At 49.2% G+C, this 21362-nt stretch overlaps 1 protein-coding gene across 1 annotated transcript; it reads right to left on the bottom strand.

Annotated features, from left to right (window-relative positions):
* Positions 1–4180: 4180 nt before the first annotated feature.
* LOC122367106 lies at positions 4181–20519 on the bottom strand. The gene is made up of 3 exons (XM_043339919.1): positions 19213–20519; positions 16051–17508; positions 4181–4307 (listed from the first exon to the last, which is right to left on the bottom strand). Exons 1-3 carry the CDS (start codon positions 20517–20519, stop codon positions 4181–4183), a joined length of 2892 nt encoding a protein of 963 aa, XP_043195854.1.
* Between the last annotated feature and the right edge of the window lie 843 nt (positions 20520–21362).

Below are 21362 nucleotides of genomic sequence, written 5' to 3'. Positions count from 1 at the left end.
CCATGCCCAACCGGGCACCAGCGATGGGCTTCACTACGGTGAGCAGGCGCGACCACTCAAAAAAAGACGACATGCGGCAGCTGAGGAGTCTGTGGCAGCAGAGATGCTGAAGACACAGCAGGGAATCTTGGCGTCGCTCAAGGAGCTGGTGGCCACTCAGCAGAGAAGTGTGTCGGTGCAAGATCGGCTGCTGGCTCTTGAAGAGTACAAGGTGTTTGGCCGCTCTAGCAACTTCCCCAACAGTGAGACGAACTGACTGACTGACTGACTGGCTGACTACACGTGTGCTTCTTGATTGTGTTTGTGAAATATAATTACTTATAAACTCGACGCACGTTTATTTAAAATATGGCGTACGGTGCTATAGTGTTTTTAAGGAATATATTTTCATGCCTGAAAATATCTGCCATTAAAAATACAATATCAAGAATCTAGATAAATCGAAGATTGAAAAGTTAACCGTTGGCCAGGGGCCCGGGAACGACACTCGGGTCCGAGGGTCCCTGCGGCACTATTTGACCGCTGAGGGTTAACGATGGCCATATTTCGACTCAGAAGGGCCCCATGGGGCTCGTTAGAACACCTCATGGGCCCTAAATAGCCAGACTAAGATCTCCATAAGGGCCCCACGCCGGCTTCTGAGGGCCTTTGGTGGCTTTTAGGGGCTCCTGAGTGGTTTCCAAAGGCCCGTTACAGGCCTCTAAGAGTTCTTACCAGACTATGAGGGGTCAGTTCTAGGGGCATTTCCCGCCTGTGATGGTCCCACACTACACTTATTTTTCTGAGGGCCCATAACGGCAACTGTGGGGACCCTCATCAGCGCCTATGAGGGCCCAAAACGGTGTCTCTGAGGGTTTCACACACCCCAACTCTGAGTGCCCACACCAGTGCCTATTAAAGCCCTATATCTGCGGCTCTGAGGACCCAACGGCCAACACCTGCGCATCTAAAGGTCACCCACTGATGACTTTTGAGGGCCCCACACCGGTGACTCTGAGGGCCCCACCGGCGTCTGACAGTACCATGCCGGCCTCTAAGGACCACACGGGACTTCTTCTGACGTCCTAAGGGCCCCTTGCCGGTCACTGAGAGCCCCCTCCCGGCTTTTAGAGTGTTTGCGTTAGCAGCTCTATGTAAAGACTCCACACCCGCCTGTAACGGCTCCATACCAGCGTCTATGAGGGCACACAGCATCGCCTGTAAGGACCCTCACCGGCGCCTCTGAGAGAATCACACTAGCACCTCTGAGCGCCCACACGGGCACCTGCATGACGGCCCCACACCATGACCAGTGCCTCTAAAGGCCCATTACCGGCGGCTCTGAGGGTGATTCTGAGGGTGCACCCGATAATCGAAGGCACCACACAAGCCCTTAGTGTCGCTGAGCTTTAATCCCATACCGGCCTTCCGAGGGCGCCACGTCAGAACACCCATTGCCCAACACCCCTTCCTCACACCCAGAGCGGGTAAACTGTGTTATACCTATATATAGCAACGATTTTACCACCGTTGTACGTGATGTATTTCTCAAAGTTGACTCAAAATGGTCCAGTATAAAATCTGGCCTGCCAAACTTCTGGCCAAGGTCAGGCCCAAACCAAAGCGGAATGACAATAGCAGATGTTATCAAATCGATACTGTATCAGCAGAAACCATTCAGATGGCAAGGACTAAATGCCGTGTGTTGATTTTAAGATGTATAAAGGAAACAAGAAGGAAAGAAGTCCGGAAAAGTGAGGAAAAATCCTTTCTCGCTGCCTCAATGTTGAGGGGGCGCCGCCCCCTCGGCTCTCAAGTTGGGGGGGGGGGCAAGCGCCCCCGCTGCCCCCCCCTGTTCCCGGGTCTATGCCGTTGGCTCATAAAATGACATAACATAACTCAAAACCAATATATTGTGTTGAAACTCTTAAAGAGAACCCAAATTAAAAGCATACAAAGGTGAGCCCGCACTTACGACTGCTCTGGGAGTAGTCGTAAGTTCACAATACCTTCAACATTATGATCGTACGATTATCGGAAGATTGGACTTAAGATGTCCCGACGTGAATCGCACTTACGATCGTTCGTACGACAAATGTCTACGACCAAAATTTTGATCGTAAGATAAATCTTAAATGTCTGCGATGTCAACGTGAATACTAAATTATCGTACGACGAAAAGCGATCGTACGATAAATCTTACGAAAAATTCCGACGTGAATACGGGCCCTGATTGTCCGGTGATCGTCTTTGAGGAAACCACTCCTCTTGAGCAAGTAGTGCGCCTGGAAGGGGAGCTGAATGTCATGCAACAGCGCCCATGGAAGCTCAGCAGGAAGTTGCGGAACGAGAAGAGGTCGCTGCAGCGCCGCCTGCGTATCGCCACCAAAAAAGGATCTCAGCTGGACCGTCTTCTAGAGTCCGGGGTTCTGTCCCGTGATCAGGTGCGCCAGGCAGCGACAGAGCGCCAGATCCGCTGATCTGGAGACGTGTCTGCGGTGCCTCACGCGCAAGGGCTACAAGTACGCTCAAGGTGTGCTGAAGATCCCGCTGCCCTCTGTGAGCACCCTACCCCGCTGGACCCGCGCGTTCCGCGTCAGACCCGGTGTGATGGACGCCGCTGCTTCCGTCCTTGAGGCTGCCACGACTGACGCGAGCGACATGGACCGTCTGTGCGTCATCAGCTTCGATGAGATGTCGCTCGACAGCCGCTACCGCTACGACAGTACCGCCGACCAAGTGTTGCGCGGTTCGAAGCTGCATCTACTGATGGTGCGGGGACTTTGCTCGCCGTGGAAACAGCCCCTGTACTACCAGCTGGACTCAGCCATGACGCCAGGCGAGCTGGTGCACGTCATCGTCCGCCTCGAGAGCATCGGTCTGTCGGTGGTGGCAGCAACGAGTGACATGTATGTACTCCTCCAACGAAAAGCTGTGGGAGCAGATGAGAGTCACGCCAACCAAAACCTGGATCAAGAACCCACACGATGCAGCAGGTTAGTGGAATGTTGAATGAGATTCGCATTAAAAGTAATTCTTATATCCTCAGTATCCACAAAGTCTTGGGCGTAATATGACCGCGGCTGGTGCGCCTGCAAACCGTAATTTACTAGCCCATAATTTCCATTGTAAGTGTCATTCTGTCCTTATCAATCTTTTATCGATATTTTTAGACCGTTTCATCATTGTTGCCGAAAAAGACTAGGTACCAAGACGCGGAAAGCAAAGTTAAATCACTTTTAAGTCTATTCCATTGACCTTTCCATGAAGCAACCGAAAAATTCATTTTTCCCGTTCCTACCCTTTATCCTACCCATTTCCCACATCCCAGGAACATATGGGTCTTCGCGGACGTCCCGCACGTCCTCAAGCGGCTGCGTGCCCACACCGCTCGCCTGTCCGTCTGCTGCTCGCCTGGTTGGCTCGTCTGCCGCTCATCGTGCAGGCTTGTCTGCCGCTCATCTGGATTCTGGCTGGCTTATCTACCGCTGATCTGGCCGTCTTCCGCTCACCGCTCAAAGGCTACAAGTACGCCCAGGCTAATGTGCTGAAGATTCCGCTGCCTTCTGCGAGCACCTTGTCCTGCTGGACCCGCGCAGTGCACCTCGAGACTGACACGGCGTTTGTCAACACTGGTCAGCGGCTGGAGCGTGACAACCTCGGCAACGAAACGTTGGAGGTTCTGCAGATACAGGTGAGTCTGCTTGGCTGCCATGACAGTACGCCGTACCAACGCCGTACGGTAGGTATAACTTGTAATAAAAACATAAATCATCGAGAAAATTCGAAAACATAGACCCCTATAAAGCTTTTCGTATTTAATGAAATTGTATGCCTGAATACGAGTACATGGATATATGTTTCGTATTATCTTAGATAATAGTGATGTGCATGCGCGCACACAAACGGCTCCCTCAGTTGACTGCTGAGCTGAGAAAATTAAATGCCCTTAAGGTTAAAAGCTATGCAAACGTTCCCTTTTCAGATCCAGTTCCAGCGTCCAGTGAAGCTGACAGCAGCGGTGGAGGAGGCGTTCCGGGCGGTCACCTTGCAGCCGACAGTACCGCCGGTCATCGGACAGTATGCTGGAGACGGCGGTGCAGCGACCGACACCGGCAATGCAGTGCCGAAGCTACTGAGGACGTCTGGCTAAAGTGGGAGGGAATGGCAGTGGTCGAGGCGTTCGAGGTGCCCTTCTGCATCATCGTGGACCGTCTGTGGTCCTGGATCCGAGCATTGTTCGGCGGCTCTTGGAGCTGGTTCGTACCGGGCTGCATATCCGACTCATATCCCATGATTCAAGCGCAAGCTGCTGAGACTGTCGCCGCCTGGGAGCAGCCAAACGGGTCCGTCAGCGTGTCTGGAGTTCTGTGGAAGAAGAAGCTGAGACATCTTAATGTCAGGCTTGACCGGCGTGTGATAGCCAGACTCATTGCTGCCCTCCTATCGACGCGCCGTTTGGTGCGACTAGCGACTATTGGGCGGCTGTGCGGGTGGCGTGTCCGCCGGAGCCGAGTGCCTGGCCTGTGCGGTCTCCCCAATCTCAACAGATAACTTTGACTGGCGATTTTTTAATACGGAGTGATCGAAAAGAAGACGTCAATAGATTTGGTTGTAGAGCTGCAAGGGTGATGATACATGTTTCCATTGTAGTCTGGCTAATCGTTCCCAAGCTTCAGAAGCAGAACATAACCATGACTGAAACCGCACATGACTTCTGGCGTGGACTGTACTTTCTAATCAGCTCCAGTGCCTGATTAGACCCAAGCTGGAAGTCATAGATCCTCGTCTCGTGTATGTACCTTCACTCAATATACCCTGTATGTACCTGTCGTCAGGCCCACCAGCATGTTTTTCGACGACTTTCTGCTCCGCTGTGGCGTAGTCTTGGCCGACGCCATGTACATCTTGATCTACATGGAAGCTGATGCTACCCTTCTTCAACTGACGGTACAGCTCTCGTCCTCGACACCCGAGGTTAAAAGCCAGTATGAACCACACTACTTGAGAGAGCCGCCTTGGGTTTTCAGCAGTCCGTGGGTCTCCGAAGAAGTCTCAGCTTTGTGAGATCCCCAGTCAGCAATCAACATTGAATAGCAGAATTAGATATGGTGTAATATGGAAGAGCAGTTTCTGACTCAGATCCACGGTGGTTGTAGGGCTCGCATCAACAAAGGTATCGACAAAAAATTGAAACAAGTTGCCAGTACATGAAATGCAAAAAACGCATTAAGCAGCATTAGCATTTATGTGTATGAGGGGATAACCATGCTAAAATGACTAGTATGGCACAATACGCAAGACTTCAGAAAGGGCATCCAAATATGAACTCGCCGGAGAAAAAGATGGAAGAACTTTTTCAGCACAGTCCTCTTCCCCACACCAAAGAGGCATCCAACAGTTCGCATTTCAGCAGTGGAGGCCGGGACCCACAAGGCGATCGCAACCCGCTTTTCAAGTGAAATGGGAGTAACAAACGTGTTCGGATCCGGCATCATGTCATGGCTGACCAGCTCCACGATCAGTCTGAACATGTGAGGCGGCATCTGCAAATGATAATTATGCAGCTTACACTCTCAAATGTGACGTTATGACAAAGCACAAGATACACCTTTAGTTTTCAAGCACCTTAGTCAATTCAGCCCAGCAATGATCAAAGGATCATTGCTGGGCTGATCCTTTGGGAAAATCAAGCAGAATCTTGTCTTGATTTCCATTTGCACGACAACTGGTGCAGAAATATAACGGAAGGTAGTTAACCGTATCATTAGGTCCGGGGTGAAGAGATCTTTCAAATGATGGCCTTATTTTTCTGTTTCGTTCAGCCGTTTAGGCGTTAAACAGTTTTCAGATTTTCCCCTAGATTTGGCAGCCCCAATCTGGGCTGAAACACCTTGTGTGCTTACTAACGTTACATGGTGTAGAACACATCAAACGGCATTTATGAGTCATGGCTGTTGATGATGCTCTCCACAGCAGAGGTGGAGATATCGGGGGGGGGGGGGGTCGGGGGGGGGGAGATGTCAGGACTCCCTTGAAAACGAATTACTGCTATTTAAGTCAATGGTACTGCATCCAGCCCTGATCAGGGCTGGATGAAGTGGATCAGATGAAGGCTGGATCAGAGTGAATACCCTGGATCAGGGTATTCACTCAATATACCCTGATCCAGCCCGCCTCCATCTGCCCGGCCTGGACCCCCCCCCCCCCCTGAAATTTTGACATCTCCACCCCTGGTCCACAGTAACCTAGATCAGTGATCCCTTTTACATCACAGCTATAAATAATCATGACTATGAATTGCACACAAGTCATGTCAATAACATATTGCTCATGCTCACCCGAAAATGTTCCATCCACTTATCTTCTAAGAAGTGTTCAATGTTCACCTTCCGAAAACTGCTGCTTCTAACCTTGCACTGCACTGCACAACGGATGGTACAGTTAAGCATCTTGTTGAGCAGCTTTCGTCGAGTAACTTTAACATGTCTTTGCCTGTCACATTCAGCCGCCATGAAGATGACCACTGCTACTGACTGAATTTTGTGCCACAAAAAAAAAACGAGAAAATAGACCATGCCATTAGGTCATGTTCTGTGTTCATCAATCACTGAACCTGCAACAAGAAGTTTGGTGCTGTCAAAACATGGAACAGGTCAAGGCAGTATAACGGGTTGTCGGGTGGGGGTGGGGGGGGGGGGGGGGGCACGGGCTGGCACATACCCTGTAAGCACCTGAGAAGCGACCTCCGCCGAAGTTAGTTGGTAGCACTGCTGCTCCACGGCGTACATTTCCTACCCATAGGGTTTACATGTTAGGGTTTCCTGCCCATAGGGTTTACATGTTAAATGGCCTGTTTTCGGCGAGCGATGTCCCGTCAACCATTGAAGGAATCCATCGTTCTTAGTCTCAAATGATAGATCGATGAATTTTCTTTCGACAATTCCTCTACCATTTTTCACGAAACCCAGCCGATCTACGGCGCACAGGGTAAAGTTTTCTCTGCACGCCAGCACCGGCGATCCGCCTCTCCGATCGTCGGCGCGCGGTCCCCGGTAGCGCAGTCGGTAGCGTATCGGGCTACGGATCCGAGGGTCGTGAGTTCGAATCCTGGGAGCGCCGCGTGATTTTGGCTAGAATTGAATGATGTAGATTCTTGAATGTTTGCATAATCAATTAGTAATAGCTACTTGAATGTATCTGCCCACTAATCGCCCCTAAAACCTGTTATTTAAGAAATTTAAGAAATTAATATCACGTGCGCGTAATGACTGCCAACCACAAGCGCTACCATATTCTAAATTGAACTAACTTTTTGCTAGTCCCGACCACATATAGTAGGTTTTCTAGTAGGTATACTAGAAATTCCTACTAAAGTTCGTCCTACCCTTCACTCAGTATACTGAGTCAGTATACCCTGCCTGAGAAACACCTCCCAAGATCATACCAAGACCATCTATAGAAGGTATAGTCGCTCCCCCGTCGACCAATCAGAGACAGATCCTGTGTGACGTCACCTCTGATGCTCGCAAGGGGTACTCTATTCCTTTACAACGTTAAAATGACTAACTTCATTTGAAGATCATTGATGCCACTTACCACTTAACGCTCAACCGTTGCGTCAACCAAAACCCAACTAATTTTCTAGCGATAAAAAAGAGCAGCAATATGCTAAGAAATGACCAGTTTTGAAGATATAGACGATTTAAAAACCCTCTGCAGTTGCAGGAAAGCAACGTCAAATCTCATCGAGCTTAAATTTTTACTATGAATAAATCATTTTACTTTTAGTTTTTCAATATAGTATCGATTTAATTAATAACTTTTTACAATATTTGTATTATTTGTAACATTATTTCAAAATTATATTTTCAAAAATGGCAGCTGTTGGCAAGTAGCTTAGAAGCGATTGTGGCGCACCGCGCCATTTATGTTCTAAGTCCCCCTTATGATGTCATCAAAAGTGGAGAGGCCTGGATCATACCACCCAAAAGCAGCGGACAAATCTTGACTGCAAAGCATGGTGGATGTGTTCCAGGGTTGTGTACTTTCATACTTTATATGATATGCACATGGTTCAAGGTAGATGGTAACAGCCAGGGTTTCGGAGACGGAGTCGGAGTCGCCTAGAGTTGTGGCAAGCAGCCAGCATAAGGTCGGAGTCGGTCAAGCTGCCTCAACTCAGACTCTGGAAAGGAAAATAACTAGGATCTATGACATCACTTTTCAGTTTTTTATACCAGTTCCCCGCGGTAGGGTTCGCTTCCGACGATAAAAATGGCACACACCTTGTTTTTGTTCTGAATGACAAACATTGGATCTTACAAGTTTCAAGTTATATCATAATTTAGGGGAGAGTGGTGCAGGAGGCCCCCCCCCCCCTTAAGCTCAGTTGCTATTCTTAGACAACTGATAATATTTAAGAGCTAACGTGTGCATGCGCTGTGAGCATGCATCATTTTCCCATACATATTTGCATTCAAAATGAATCTAGGGGGTACACAAACCGTAAGCTTTAACATTTTTGAAAAAGTTGCAAAAGGGCCTCTTACACTATGGGTATGGTAAGACGCCCCCCCCCCCTCGGGCCTTTTACAAGTCAAGTCGACTTGTAAAAGACGCTTTGCGAACACAGCTGCAAGGCCTTTTATTTCGAAAAGCTAAGCAAATACGGTGTTATCGAAACCAATAACACTTCCAAAGCGCTCGAACAATGCGAAAACTAGCACAACCAAACGCTGATGACCAACGAAAATTGTACCTATTACCTCTAAGAAATGAAACAGAAAAAAAGAAACAAAAACAAACTCCTTGAAAAAAGAATGCCACGCCTGCCGCAGGTGCAGGCGTTTTAGCATCGGGGGCGTTTTTTATCGGGGGGCGTTTTATCATCCTCGAAGGGAGGGCCTCTTAAAAAAATGCAGTGTTTTAACGTCACAATATTTATGGTTTATGAGACATTTGCAGCGCACCAGAACATGGTCTATTCTGAAGCTAACATGTGACAATTTCGATGAGATAAGATTGCATTTGATAGCCATTTTTTCAGATATATAAGGGTAATAAAGATGCATATATCTAGCAATAAAGGGGCAAAAACAGAAACAGGCTTACCAAAAGTCGCTGAGATGCACTTGATACCTCAGGTTTCGTGAGTTGTTGTTTCAAGAGGGCTTCTGCTTTACAAGAACATTAAAAAATAAATAACATTGGTTTGGTAAAAAAAGCGATGGGGCCTCTTACCGACCCTGGGCGTCTTACACGGATCTCCCCTAGTATCCAAGTATTTTGCATGCGCGTTATAACTTCCACTATCTGAAGTATTTGATGAGTCAAAGGCTAAATAACCGTTTTCACGGCGGCCATCTGGTACACATTTGGTGCACATCTGGTGCAGATTAGGTGCAGCTTTTGTCAAATTAGGTTCAGTCTGTTTCTTAGTAGCTATCAGCTAGGGTTGCACTTTTTGCTTATATGCCTACTTTGTCATATTATCAGAGAGCATCATCGATTAAAACACTGAAGCAAATTCACAAAATGAAGATATTTGCTGTAAGATATTAGGTGCAGATTTGGTCAAATTAGGTGCCTTCGCCGGATACCCCGTCGTGAAAACAGCTAATGACAACTGAATTTTTACTTTCTTCGTTAATGCTCCGAAAAGTATCAACACAGGAATGACCGACATGATGGCGATGCTCGTGTTCGTGATATCGCCGCCTCTCGCGCTTCTGTTGTTGTGTTGTCCCTCCAGGCTCTGGTGAGCTGTAGCCTAACGGCTCTGGAGTAGAGTTGCAAAATTTCCCTACCGCACTACCGGCATGCCGGTAATTTTTCACTACCGCAGGTTTATTCGTGGTATCTGGCATACCTTGCCGGTAGCATGCCGGTATTTTTGATTTTGTGCATTTTATCAGCAAATGATTCAAACTTTGGACACTAAGAGGCTCTCAAATTGTAGTAACAGCAATATTAGCCACTGCAAGATACATTTTGTGGTAGAAGTTCCATTGCTAAGTGTAGGGGTAACACAAGGCCCTAAAACATAAGGTTGGACGAAGTTTTCTACCAAAAATGTACTAGAATAGCGTACGAGTCAAAGCTATTTCCGTTGTTTCTTTACAAATATGTCGCAAACAAGCTTTTTCTGTAATGAATCATTATTTCGAAGTTAAACAACCAGTTACTATAAATTCGATAAGCAAGCACTTATTTTTTATATAAAAGCCTAGCTTATATAGTCCAACTCTAGTTGAATAATCAAGTAGCTACTAAATTTTCCAGATGTGACACTTATTGCGCACTTCAGACAAATGCGTTGCTAAGGCGTTGCTAAGGACTCTTTCGCATGTTTTGCCGCGTGCTTTTTTTATGAAGTGAGGGGAGTGAGATGGACAGGCTGTTTGATATTTTTCTGGTTTTCTAGGACCGTCGCAATTATTTAACTTGACATACTTTTCTTGCTTTTTTATCCGAGGCTTCTTCAATAATTGGTAGATTCTATCGTGGAAATAAAAGGGCCAGCAGGCCACAGGGGTAAATGCAAGTCGACTGATAGTGAAATAAAAGGTAGAAGTGTCTGTTCCATTATAAATTTAATGTGATATGATGGAACATGAAGCAACAGGATCAGACGCAAGAACCACCAATAAAGAGCCCAGAACCAGCAAGCGCCATGCCATCAAGAGCAGCCATGATAACGTTTGATTAGCTTTCAGAAAACCTTGGAACTATACGCCAGACGGTGGTGAGCAATCAAGAGATCTTACAAGACCAGTAGTTACTTGAAAACGAGAGCCGCCAGGAAAATCAGCAGATTCTTCAATGGCAACACATTTCAACATCTATCTCGCAATGATTTGCACCAGCGAGGTGGCTTTCATTGTGTTTTGTGTCTGTATCCCCAACTGCTCAAAAATATTTGTCAATAAATAAACAAACAAATAATGCGTCTTTTTCTACTGAAAGTAAGTCCTCCAAGTGGCAAGGGATGAATAATAGCAGGTACCTAATTAATTGCCATCTATTCATTCAATTCATAAATCATAGGCAATTCAGGGCATCGATCGGCAGCGCCCTTACTGCATGGTACTGCGGATCGTCCATGGGTTTTTTGATGACTCCGACTCTGACTCAGACTTTCAAAAATCAACTCTGACTTTGATTTCAAATGTCGGCTCTGACCGACTCCGACTCCACAGCCCTAGCAGGTCTGCAGAGGCAATGAATTTTTGGTGACTCTGACTCCGACTCTGGCTTTCAAAATCGACTCTGACTCTGACTCTGGTCAGAACTGTCGACTCCGACCGACTATAACTCCGACTACGGAACCCTGAAAGGTCTGCGGAGGGGATCGAATTTCGGTGACTGACACAGATTCCAGCTTTTAAAATCGACTCTGACTCCGACTCGACGACTCAGGTCAGAACTGTCAACTCCGACCGACTTCATGACTCCGACTCCGGAGCCCTACTGGCAGCTATCACGCCAGGGGGCTGCAAATCAAATGTTCCGTGGCGGTTTATGGCATTAAAGTCGATAATGCGGCTGAATCGCACTATGAAACACCCTTATTGGCTGCAAGAACCACGAAAGTTAGCGCATCACCACTGGAAAACGTGACAAGATATCGATTAATTGGCCCTGGATTTGGATAAATAACATGTTGATGATCATATTAGCATACATTTACATTATCATCTATCTCAAGGTTGCCCTCCAGGCGGCTCTAAACTATGGCAATTTCCCTATCTTCAACATGTAAATGCCCTCGGGCGTCCTCGTGGTGACGTAGGCATGGGAGTGCCAGGTTGGTAGGAACTAGACTTCGACGCCCCCTGGGGTAACACATGGACCTCAGCATTTCACACAATTCACAGGCTTGGTTATAATTAGAATTGTCAATAATCTACTGTGGTCTATATAAGGAAGAATACTCATTCATGTTGCAAAAGCACGATAAACTAGTAAGTCTAATGGTAGGTAATACGTATAGCACAATAAAATAAATACATGTTCATGACAACATTCCCTAGGGAAAAAGGCAGAATCAAAACACCAAAAACACAATGTTTGGAAACTGGCCTTGAGTCCTGAGATCATGAGATCATCATCATCATCATTTATTTCGTTTGGAACTCCGTATTCACGGCTATTCTGTCCAAGTGTCAATACATAAATACATATACGCTGAATGGTAAAGATGTTAAAGGAAAAAAAAAAAGTACAGCACATATGACGTGGTATCACACATTATAAGAGCCTAAAGCGCCCTCCTAAAGCGCCTGCGACACCCAGCAGACGTTTTACTGTCACGCACATCCAGGGCCAGTGAGTTCCAGCGTGCAACGGCGCGGTATCGGAAGAACCGCCGCGCCTGCTCGGTGCGGGGTTTCGGCAGCTGGAGCAGGTCGCTCTCAGTGGCACGAGTCTCCCTACTAGAGACGTCACTGCGGCGCTCGAGCCGCTCCGAGAGACACCTCGGCGCACTGGTATTGTTAACCAAGTAGTGAACAACACCGCAGTCACTCTCCGCCACAAGCTCGTCTATCTGGGGCCACCCGAGCTCCTCCAACAGCGGAGTCACGTGTGCTGAACGGCGCGCTCCCATAACCACCTGTGCGCAGTGATTAATAACTCGCTGCACGCGGCGACGCTGAACAACGCCACAGCCCGACCAGACCGACAAACAGTAGCGGATGTGGGGGAAGATCAGCATCTCAACGATCAGTTTCTTCACTTCTTTCGGTAAGCATCGCGAAGATTTACACAGTCCTCCTAATGTGGCGTAGCATCGGCGAATCACCTCCGTCACATGTGGCTCAAAGGTCAAGCCAGAGTCGACAATTACACCCAATACCTTAATGCTAGCGGAAGTTTGAATAACATCATCTCCAAACTGTACATTAAAATCAAAGTCAAGCTGCCTCCTACGTGATTTTACAACTAACAGTTCGGTCTTTTTGGGGTTGATTTTTAGGCAGTTTTGGACAAACCAATGACTCGCAATGTCTAAAGTACATTCGGTATCTGTCTTGAGCTCTAAAATTCGCTTCGGTGATGCTAGATGTAAAAACTGAACGTCATCGGCGTACATCACTATTTTGGAGTCGACATAGGACGCAAGATCGTTTGAAAATAGCAAAAGATGTGGTCTGAGAAACTCTACAAAGAATTTGACACTGAAAATCCAGCTGAAAAGGCAGGTGTTAGGTAGCCCTGAGCCTGACTTTGGTCCCATAATTAAATGAAAATGGATTTGAACTGGCATTTTGGCTTATCTTTACAAGAAAACACATCATGCAGGCAAAATTGACGCAAAGTGGCGCAAACAATTAGACAACCAAGGATTTACTTTTAAGATTCTCTCTCCCCTAATGAATGGATGTAATCTGATGACGTAATATTTATTCATATACCCTTTTGGTTGAATAACTGAAGAGAAATGAATTTCTTTATAGTTAATTACACTACAACGTTGATTTCATTATAATTTAATATTGTGTTGGATAATTTTTATGAATATAATCATTCACGAGGCAGTGGCTTGCGCCTTGCAGTCGTTAAACATTTTTTTTGCAGTGTTTTAATCAGCTGGTTAAAAGCCTCAGTTATGGCGCATCTGTTTCGAAATCGATAACCTTGTGTTTGTTCCCGCTTGAGGTTGGAGAGAGGATGGAAGATATCGTTTTTATACATATTATTTGGTGACTATTCTCAGGACCAGTGAGTTATTAACACATTTTTTACATGATTCGTATCTTATTCACGAACCAGCAAGCCATTGTGCATAGGAAAAAGTAGATGTTGATCTCACTTCCTCAGTTAGGAAGATGGCCGAATCTGTACCTACTTGTTTACCTATGTTTTGACCATCTAGATTTTAAACATTTGGCTGGTGCCTGCAACATTTTAGGAGATTATGGAAAAGTAGAACACCTGGGGCGTTCCACGACAAATCGACAAATAAAAAATTAAATTTGCACCCTCATATTTTATTATTCGTTGAAAACTGGTGTAAGGGGTTGTGATGGGCGGGGAAGCCAGCTGTGGCAAGGATTTTTTTCTTCGAACAACAGTTTCCGAGATATAGCCTCGGGCAATTCCTGGAGTTCGCGCTGCAGCCCTATGTTTGGCGGCCTATAACTCAGAAACTATTGGTTTTTTACGATAAAAACTTGATATGGTTCAACTCACAATCAACCAACAAACATTTTGGCTATCTCGGATTTTCAATTTTTGAAAATTTTGATCACGTGACCTTTTGTCCTATTTTTCGAAGAGTGACCTTGATATTTTCCCCACTGAATGTTGCAATTTTGTCTGATGACGATTAAATTCTTATTGATTGTCATTCATATGCGATAATAAAAAAGTGGTTATCGCCCTGCATTGACCTCAGGTCAGGTCATTTTTTATGACCTGTCCATTATTACGAGCGGGAGCGACAGCGAGATCTCGAGAATAAAGCAAGATAGGGACAAGCGGTAAACGGTAAAGGGTACACACGAATAAGGTCTATAATTTTTACTAAGGTAATTTTCAGGTCAGGTCAAAGATGACGTCACAGGAGCTAAAAGGAAGTCAAAATAGCGGCACTATACATATATATGAAGTTTTTCTCGAATAACTTTCAAGGTATCCCAGCTAGGAACAAACTAATAGCACCATCGTGATCCTCTCGTCGATCCGCATCGAAACATATGTATGTTGACCTCGAAAGGTCAAAAGGTCAAAAGTTGACCCTAGGTCACGTGATCTAAGGTCAACTTTTGACCTTTCGACCTTTCGAGGTCAACATACATATGTTTCGATGCGGATCGACGAGAGGATCACGATGGTGCTATTAGTTTGTTCCAAGCTGGGATACCTTGAAAGTTATTCGAGAAAAACTTCATATATATGCATAGTGCCGCTATTTTGACTTCCTTATAGCTCCTGTGACGTCATCTTTGACCTGACCTGAAAATGACCTCAGTAAAAATTATAGACCTTATCCGTGTGTACCCTTTACCGTTTACCGCTTGTCGCTATCTTGCTTTGTTCTCGAGATCTCGCTGTCGACCCCGCTCGTAATAATGGACAGGTCATAAAAATGACCTGACCTGAGGTCAACGCAGGGCGATAACCACTTTTTTTATTATCGCATATGAATGACAATTGATAAGGCTTTAATCGTCATCAGACAAAATTGCAACTTTCAGTGGGGAAAATATCAAGGTCACTCTTTGAAAAATAGGACAAAAGGTCACGTGATCAAAATTTTCAAAAATTGAGAATCCGAGATAGCCAAAATGTTTCTTGGTTGATTGTAAGTTGAGCCATATGAAGTTTTATCCTGAAAAAAAACTAATAGTTTCTGAGTTATAGGCCGCCAAACATAGGGCTGCAGCGCAAACTCCAAGAATTGCCCGAGGCTATATCTCGGAAACCGTTGTTCGAAGAAAAAAAAATCCTTGCCACAGCTGGCTTTCCCGCCCATCACAACCCATTAGACCAATTTTAAGCCAAAAATAAAATATGAGGGTGCAGGGCACTTGTCGATTTGTCGTGGAACGAATAACTTGGAACGAACGAATAACTGCCAAAATGTGGCATCTCTGGCAGGGGTAAGCTAGAAATGTAAATGTGATGACTGCTCACTGTCCAGTCTTAAAAACACATTTCAGTAATTCAAGTCTTTTTGTCCTCACCTTTTTGATGAATGTAATAGTTTTTTGTAGGCAATACTTCTTTGATTACAGGTGATATTTTAACAGTTATAGACTGGAATTGAGTTTCAAAATTGTGGGTATTTGTGGGGCCAACTCAGCCAAAATCAGCCTGCTGGTATTTGTGGTTGGACAATGTATGGCTGTTGGGTGGGAGGGGTACTGAAACTGCCAAAATGTGGCATCTCTGGCAGGGGTAAGCTAGAATCAAGAATGCAGGTTTTTTAGTATGCCGGTAATTTGGCGTTTTTTTTTGCTTGGGGCGTGGTAGCATGCCGGTATCCCAGAAATTTTTTTGTGGGGCGGGGCGGTGCCGGTAGCAGCCTTTGGGGAAAACTTTGCAACTCTACTCTGGAGGTACCTGGCGACCCTCGCCAGGGCCGCCACCGCGTCGTCCCGTCGCACGTCGCTCAGGCTCGGGAAGATGGTGCCGAAGATGCGGAGCCGGGCGTTCATCAGCGCCGGGCACCGCAGGAGGACATGGTCCGGGGTGTCGGCCTCTTCGCCGCAGGCGCGGCACCATCCTGCCCGGCATCCCCGATCACTGCACTGGGCGCACTCCGGCGATGGGTGCCGCCCGATACTGTGCAGGTACTGGGCTGACCCGGACCAGTGTCCTGCTCGTAGTTGGTGGGTCTCCACTGCGTCCAGCCTGTTGGATCCACGAACCGGCGGCGGGAGACGCCCCTCCATCAGCGTGCGGTACCAGCCAGGAGGCCACTGGCTGGTGGTACGGGCACGCGCGAGTCTCGCCGCAGCTCGGTAGACCGTGGTCACGTCAACAGGGACGTCTTCTTGGGGGAGAGTTGAGGCGTCTTTGGCGAGTTGGTCCGCGCGCTCATTCCCCGGGATTCCGCAGTGGGACGGTATCCACTGTAGGAGGACCTGGCGACCGCTCGACGACAGCTCCAGCAGGCTGTCCCAGATCGCAATTGCGAGGGGCGATGACTGCGCAGACGGTCCCTCCTGCAGCCTTCGGAGAGCCGCTTGAGAGTCTGTGCAGACCACCACTGGATCCTCTGTGTGCGCCGGGTGCTGTCGCAGGTACTCGAGTGCTGCGTTGAGGGCTACGAGCTCCGCCCTGTAGCTCGAGCAGAGTTTGCCGGCAGCGACCCGCAGCTCCCGGGTCTCGCCGTCCGGCAGCTCGAGCAGAGCTCCAGCACCTCCGCTGGCGACTCCTCCGTCGGCCGCGCCGTCCGTCCATACCCACGTGGCGCATTGTGGGAGGCCGCTCAGGTGGAGAGTGGCTACCTCCAGCTTCGTCTGGGCAGATGCTGCTCTCGGCGGGAGGCCGGGCCCGACGTCCAGGCGGAAGGTCACGCCGTTCGTGGTCACCCATGGGGGTTGCCGGCTAGGGAGGACGGGCTCGATCGGCGACGACACGCCAGCCGCCTCCCAAACCTCCGTGCCCACCTGTCTCCAACCGGTGACGGAGGACAGGCGCGCCGGCACCACCTCGTCGGCGACGGTGCGGAGCGGGTCCTCGCGCGGCAGGGCTCTCGCCTTGGCCAGGAAGCGGGCCGCCAGCGAGAGACGCCGCGCCGAGACCGGGGGCATACCGGCTTCCGCCAGCAGCGCGTGGGTCCGTGTTGAGACGGGGCAGCCCGTGATCACGCGCGCGGCCGCCCGCAATTCACGTTCGAGGATCTCGACGTGGGAAGCGGGCGTGGCAGGCAGCCAGGCCGCAGCAGCATGTTCTTGGGGGCCCCTGACGTATCCATTGGCTACCGCTCGAAGTTGCTGTTCTCGGAGGCCCCAGTCACGCCCAGTTAGCCTCTTGAGCTGGGCTATCCGGGGACGAGTCTTCTGTCGCAGATTTCTGCAGTGCGCCCCGAAGTGGAGGGTGCGGTCTAGCGCAGGGTATATTGAGTGAAGGGTAGGACGAACTTTGGTAGGAATTTCTAGTATAACTACTAGAAACCCTACTATATGTGGTCGGGACTAGCAAAAAGTTAGTTCAAACTAGAATATGGTAGCGCTTATGGTTGGCAGTCGTGACGCGCACGTGACATTCATTTCTTAACCCTCGCCGGCCGAGGGGGGGGGGGGCGGGTGCCGCCCCCCCCCATAGGGTTTTTTCGCGATAGCTCCGAACACGCTGGCGATAGAGAGCTGAAACTTGGCATACCTGACCTTTGATCCAAGCCGGATCTTTTGACACCAACCGCATTTTTGGGTCAGGTCAGGTCACTGACCTATGACGTCATAAGTGAACCTCTGCACGGTCTTCAGATGTCGCGACTTCGCAACGCCCTCACTGCCAGAGGAGATGTCACAGGGAAATGAAACTTGCAGGATCTAGTATCCATTATGAGTCCCACAACTTGTATATCTCGGATTTTTCCTAAAGGTCATATGAGGTCAGGTCATTTTCGTGACCTCACCATTATAAGTCAATGGGGAAAAATTCAAACTGCTATTCTGGCGCCGGGAACGATCTCCAACTATCTCAAGCACACAGAATCGTGATTTGATGCACTCCTTGCAAGGTTAGATGCGTCACTTTTGCAATGTTGACCTTGCGTGACGTCATTTATGACGTCATCAAGGTCAAATTAGTTTTTCGTCAATAACTCTTGATCAAATTGAGCTAGCGAGTCGGGAAAGGCACCAATGGACTCAGGAAGGCCTGCCGAATCGAATGATATGCGACATGACCTCTTTCGACCAACTTCGTGACCTGGGGGTGCTGACCTGACCTTGACCTGAGGTCAACACCCCAAGTTGACCTGACCCGGACAAAAAGTATATCATTCGTCGCGCCTGAGCGAGGCGAACACGATGCTGCCAAAATCGGCGCTCTGCGGCCGTTTTTTGCGAAGTTATTCACCAAAAACTGAACCGTACCCTGGGGCACTTGACCTGACCTCAGAGGTCACCGGCTGACCTAGGACCTTAAAATCGGGTACCAATCTCTGCGTCTCGTAACGGCGCACACGCTCGTTTTTTCCGCGACGCGCTAGCTCCACCAGGGGCGAAACGGCGAGGGGGGGGGTCGTACCCGCCCCCCCCCCCCCTCGGCCGGCGCGTATGTAGAAAACCAATAGGTCCGGCGAGGGTTAAATTTCTTAAATAACAGGTTTTAGGGGCCGATTAGTGCGCAGATACATTCAATTAGCTATTAATAATTCATTACGCAAACATTCAAGATTCTACATCATTCAATTCTAGCCGAAATCACACGGCGCTCCCAGGATTCGAACTCACGACCCTCGGATCCGTAGCCCGATACGCTACCGACTGCGCTACCGAGGACCGCGCACCGACGATCGGAGAGGCGGATCGCGGGTGCTGGCGTGCAGAGAAATCTTTACCCTGTACGCCGTAGAAGATCGGCTGGGTTTCGTGAAAAATGGTAGATGAATTGTCGAAAGAAAATTCATCGATCTATCATTTGAGACTAAGAACCATTGATTCCTTCAAAGGTTGACCGAATCGCTCGCCGAAAGCAGGCCATTTAACGTGTAAACCCTATGGGCTGGTAGGAAATGTACGCCGTGGAGCAGCAGTGCTACCAACTAACTTCGGCGGGGGCCGGTCTAGCGTAACTCCAAGGAGTTTCAGCTGGGCGCCCGCGGCCACGGTCTCCCCTGCTACCTTGATGTAGCAGTCGACTGCGTCCTTGGGGGCTTGAGAGAGGACCAGCACCTGAGTTTTTTCGCTCGCCACCCTCATCTTCGAGGCGAGGGCCCACTGCACCAGAACATCAGCCGCTTGCTGGGCTCTCCGCCGTGCGACCAGGATGGTGTTGCCAGAGCATAGCGTCGCCGTGTCGTCGGCGTACATGTACGGCGTCGTGCCTGGGATCTTCTTCAGGGCGTCTGCCAGTGGCGCCGCCCATAACAGGAACAGGGTCGGCGCCAACAGGGTTCCCTGTGGCAGACCTGCTCTGAAGATTCGCTCGCGGCTCTTGGTGCCATTAACTTCTGTGTGAGCTCGGCGGTCGCGGAGGAAGCTCCAGATCCAAGTGATGAGGCAGAGTGGTATGCCTTGTTGCAACAGTCGGACGCGGAGTAGCCGATGATCCACCGTGTCGTAGGCTCGGGAGAAGTCGAACGCCGTCAGGACGTAGCGTTGGGCCGTCTCGCCGTCCGCTGGCTGCTTCTTACGCGATCGCGGGCGCTGCCATCCGTTCTGAACCTGCTGCACCAGTCGCCCCAGGCTGTCCTCCACGGAGCGGCCCTCACGGAAGCCCACCTGTTCGGGTGGGATTAGGTTCCGGGCCGCTACCACGTGGTTCAATCTGCTGAGGACTAGGCGTTCGACCAGCTTGGAGACGTGACTGGTGAGCGCGATCGGTCGGTATGAGGAGATCAGGCGCTTGTCCTTCCCGGCCTTTGGGATAGGGCAGATTGTGGCCTGGCGCCACTCACGTGGGACGGCTCCTTCTTGCCAGCTACTGTTGATGGCGTGCAGGAGTTCCCGTCGCGCGGTAGGGCCCAGGTGGAGGAGCATCTCAGCCGTGATGCCGTCGGGACCGGGTGTCTTCCTCAACTTGAGAGAGTTCAGCTGCCGGACCAGTTCGTCCATGCTGAAGGCTCCGCAGCATCCCACACGGGCGCCGTCACACTCTCGGCACGTGGACGGGGTGAGGGCCTTCCTCTGCTGCTTCGCCAGGCGGTCGACCTTGGGAACCCTTACTTCGCGAGAGACCCAGGCGTATGTTTGACAGAAGGCGTCGGCCTTGTCGCCGTCCTTGACTAGGAGGGGTCCTCCGTGTTCCATAGCCTGGCCGTCTCTGTGGTCGTCGTCGGTCGCACCTTCCCATCGTTTGAGGATCTTCGACGCTCGGCCGATGCTGTTGGGCTTGTTCAGCTCCTCGGATACCATCTGATGGAATCGTTGGCGGGAGACTCTCGCCTCCACCTCCGCCGCTCGTCTGGTTTCAACATAGTGCTGGATCGTCTCGGGGACTGCGGGGTCCACTCGGGCCCAAGGCTATAGAACTCCAGGTAAGGACACCAGCCGTTTGACCTTGAACGCCGCCGGCCGACCGATGACGTCATTGGAGGCAAGCCGGCTCGGGGGACACACAAGGCGAATGCATAACGGAGGGGCGTTGGAACGTTGCGGGAGCCGGGGAGATATTTTAATGTGGTTGCATACCACCACTGTTATGTTGATTGATCTACAGACTGCATTCTTTTAAACCTCGATGCATCCTAGGCCTGGATGGTGCGTAGGTACATTCGTGGAACGATCACCCGTCCGACGTCCGTGGTCGAAGCTGTCATAGTATTAAAGACACTAAGACGGGTGCAATAACGGCGATCCGATCCCGTCTCTGGCGAGTCTAAAGGGGTCGTAAGGACCCAGGCCGAATCTGACCGTCTATTTTTAGGGAAACGGGGTGGGTGAATCGACAACCGATGGCTTAAGAGATGATGATAAGGGATCCCGTCGTCGATTGTTGTTTGACAAACAACACATGTTGTATTGGGCGTATGACCATCAGTGGTAATGCCTGAACGTAGGCAAGCATAATTGGTCTGTCATACTGTTAAGGAATATAAAATGGTAATGGAGATTATTGAGGATATGATCTCTACATTACGGGAATTCTGAATTCACTAATTACTACGGCCCATAGGGGCACCGCCGGAGCTGTTGTTTTGCCATCGGTCCCAGGCAACTCCAGGGAGCTGCAGTACCCGGCGGCCAAAGCGGCCACCT

The sequence above is a fragment of the Amphibalanus amphitrite genome, unplaced genomic scaffold, assembly GCF_019059575.1.
Source record: "Amphibalanus amphitrite isolate SeventyFive unplaced genomic scaffold, NRLGWU_Aamphi_draft 000851F_arrow, whole genome shotgun sequence".
Classification (NCBI taxonomy): Eukaryota; Metazoa; Arthropoda; class Thecostraca; order Balanomorpha; family Balanidae; genus Amphibalanus; species Amphibalanus amphitrite.
This window is presented reverse-complemented; position numbering and strand designations above follow the sequence as displayed.

Coding starts and splice junctions, on each gene's coding strand:
- LOC122367106 (XM_043339919.1), bottom strand. CDS start 20,519: ATGGTATCCGAGGAGCTGAACAAGCCCAACAGCATCGGCCGAGCGTCG. Junction 17,509..19,212: donor CTAGACCGGCCCCCGCCGAA/GTTAGTTGGTAG, acceptor GGCGCACTGCAG/AAATCTGCGACAGAAGACTC. Junction 4,308..16,050: donor GCCCTGGCGAGGGTCGCCAG/GTACCTCCAGAG, acceptor GGCTGCTCCCAG/GCGGCGACAGTCTCAGCAGC.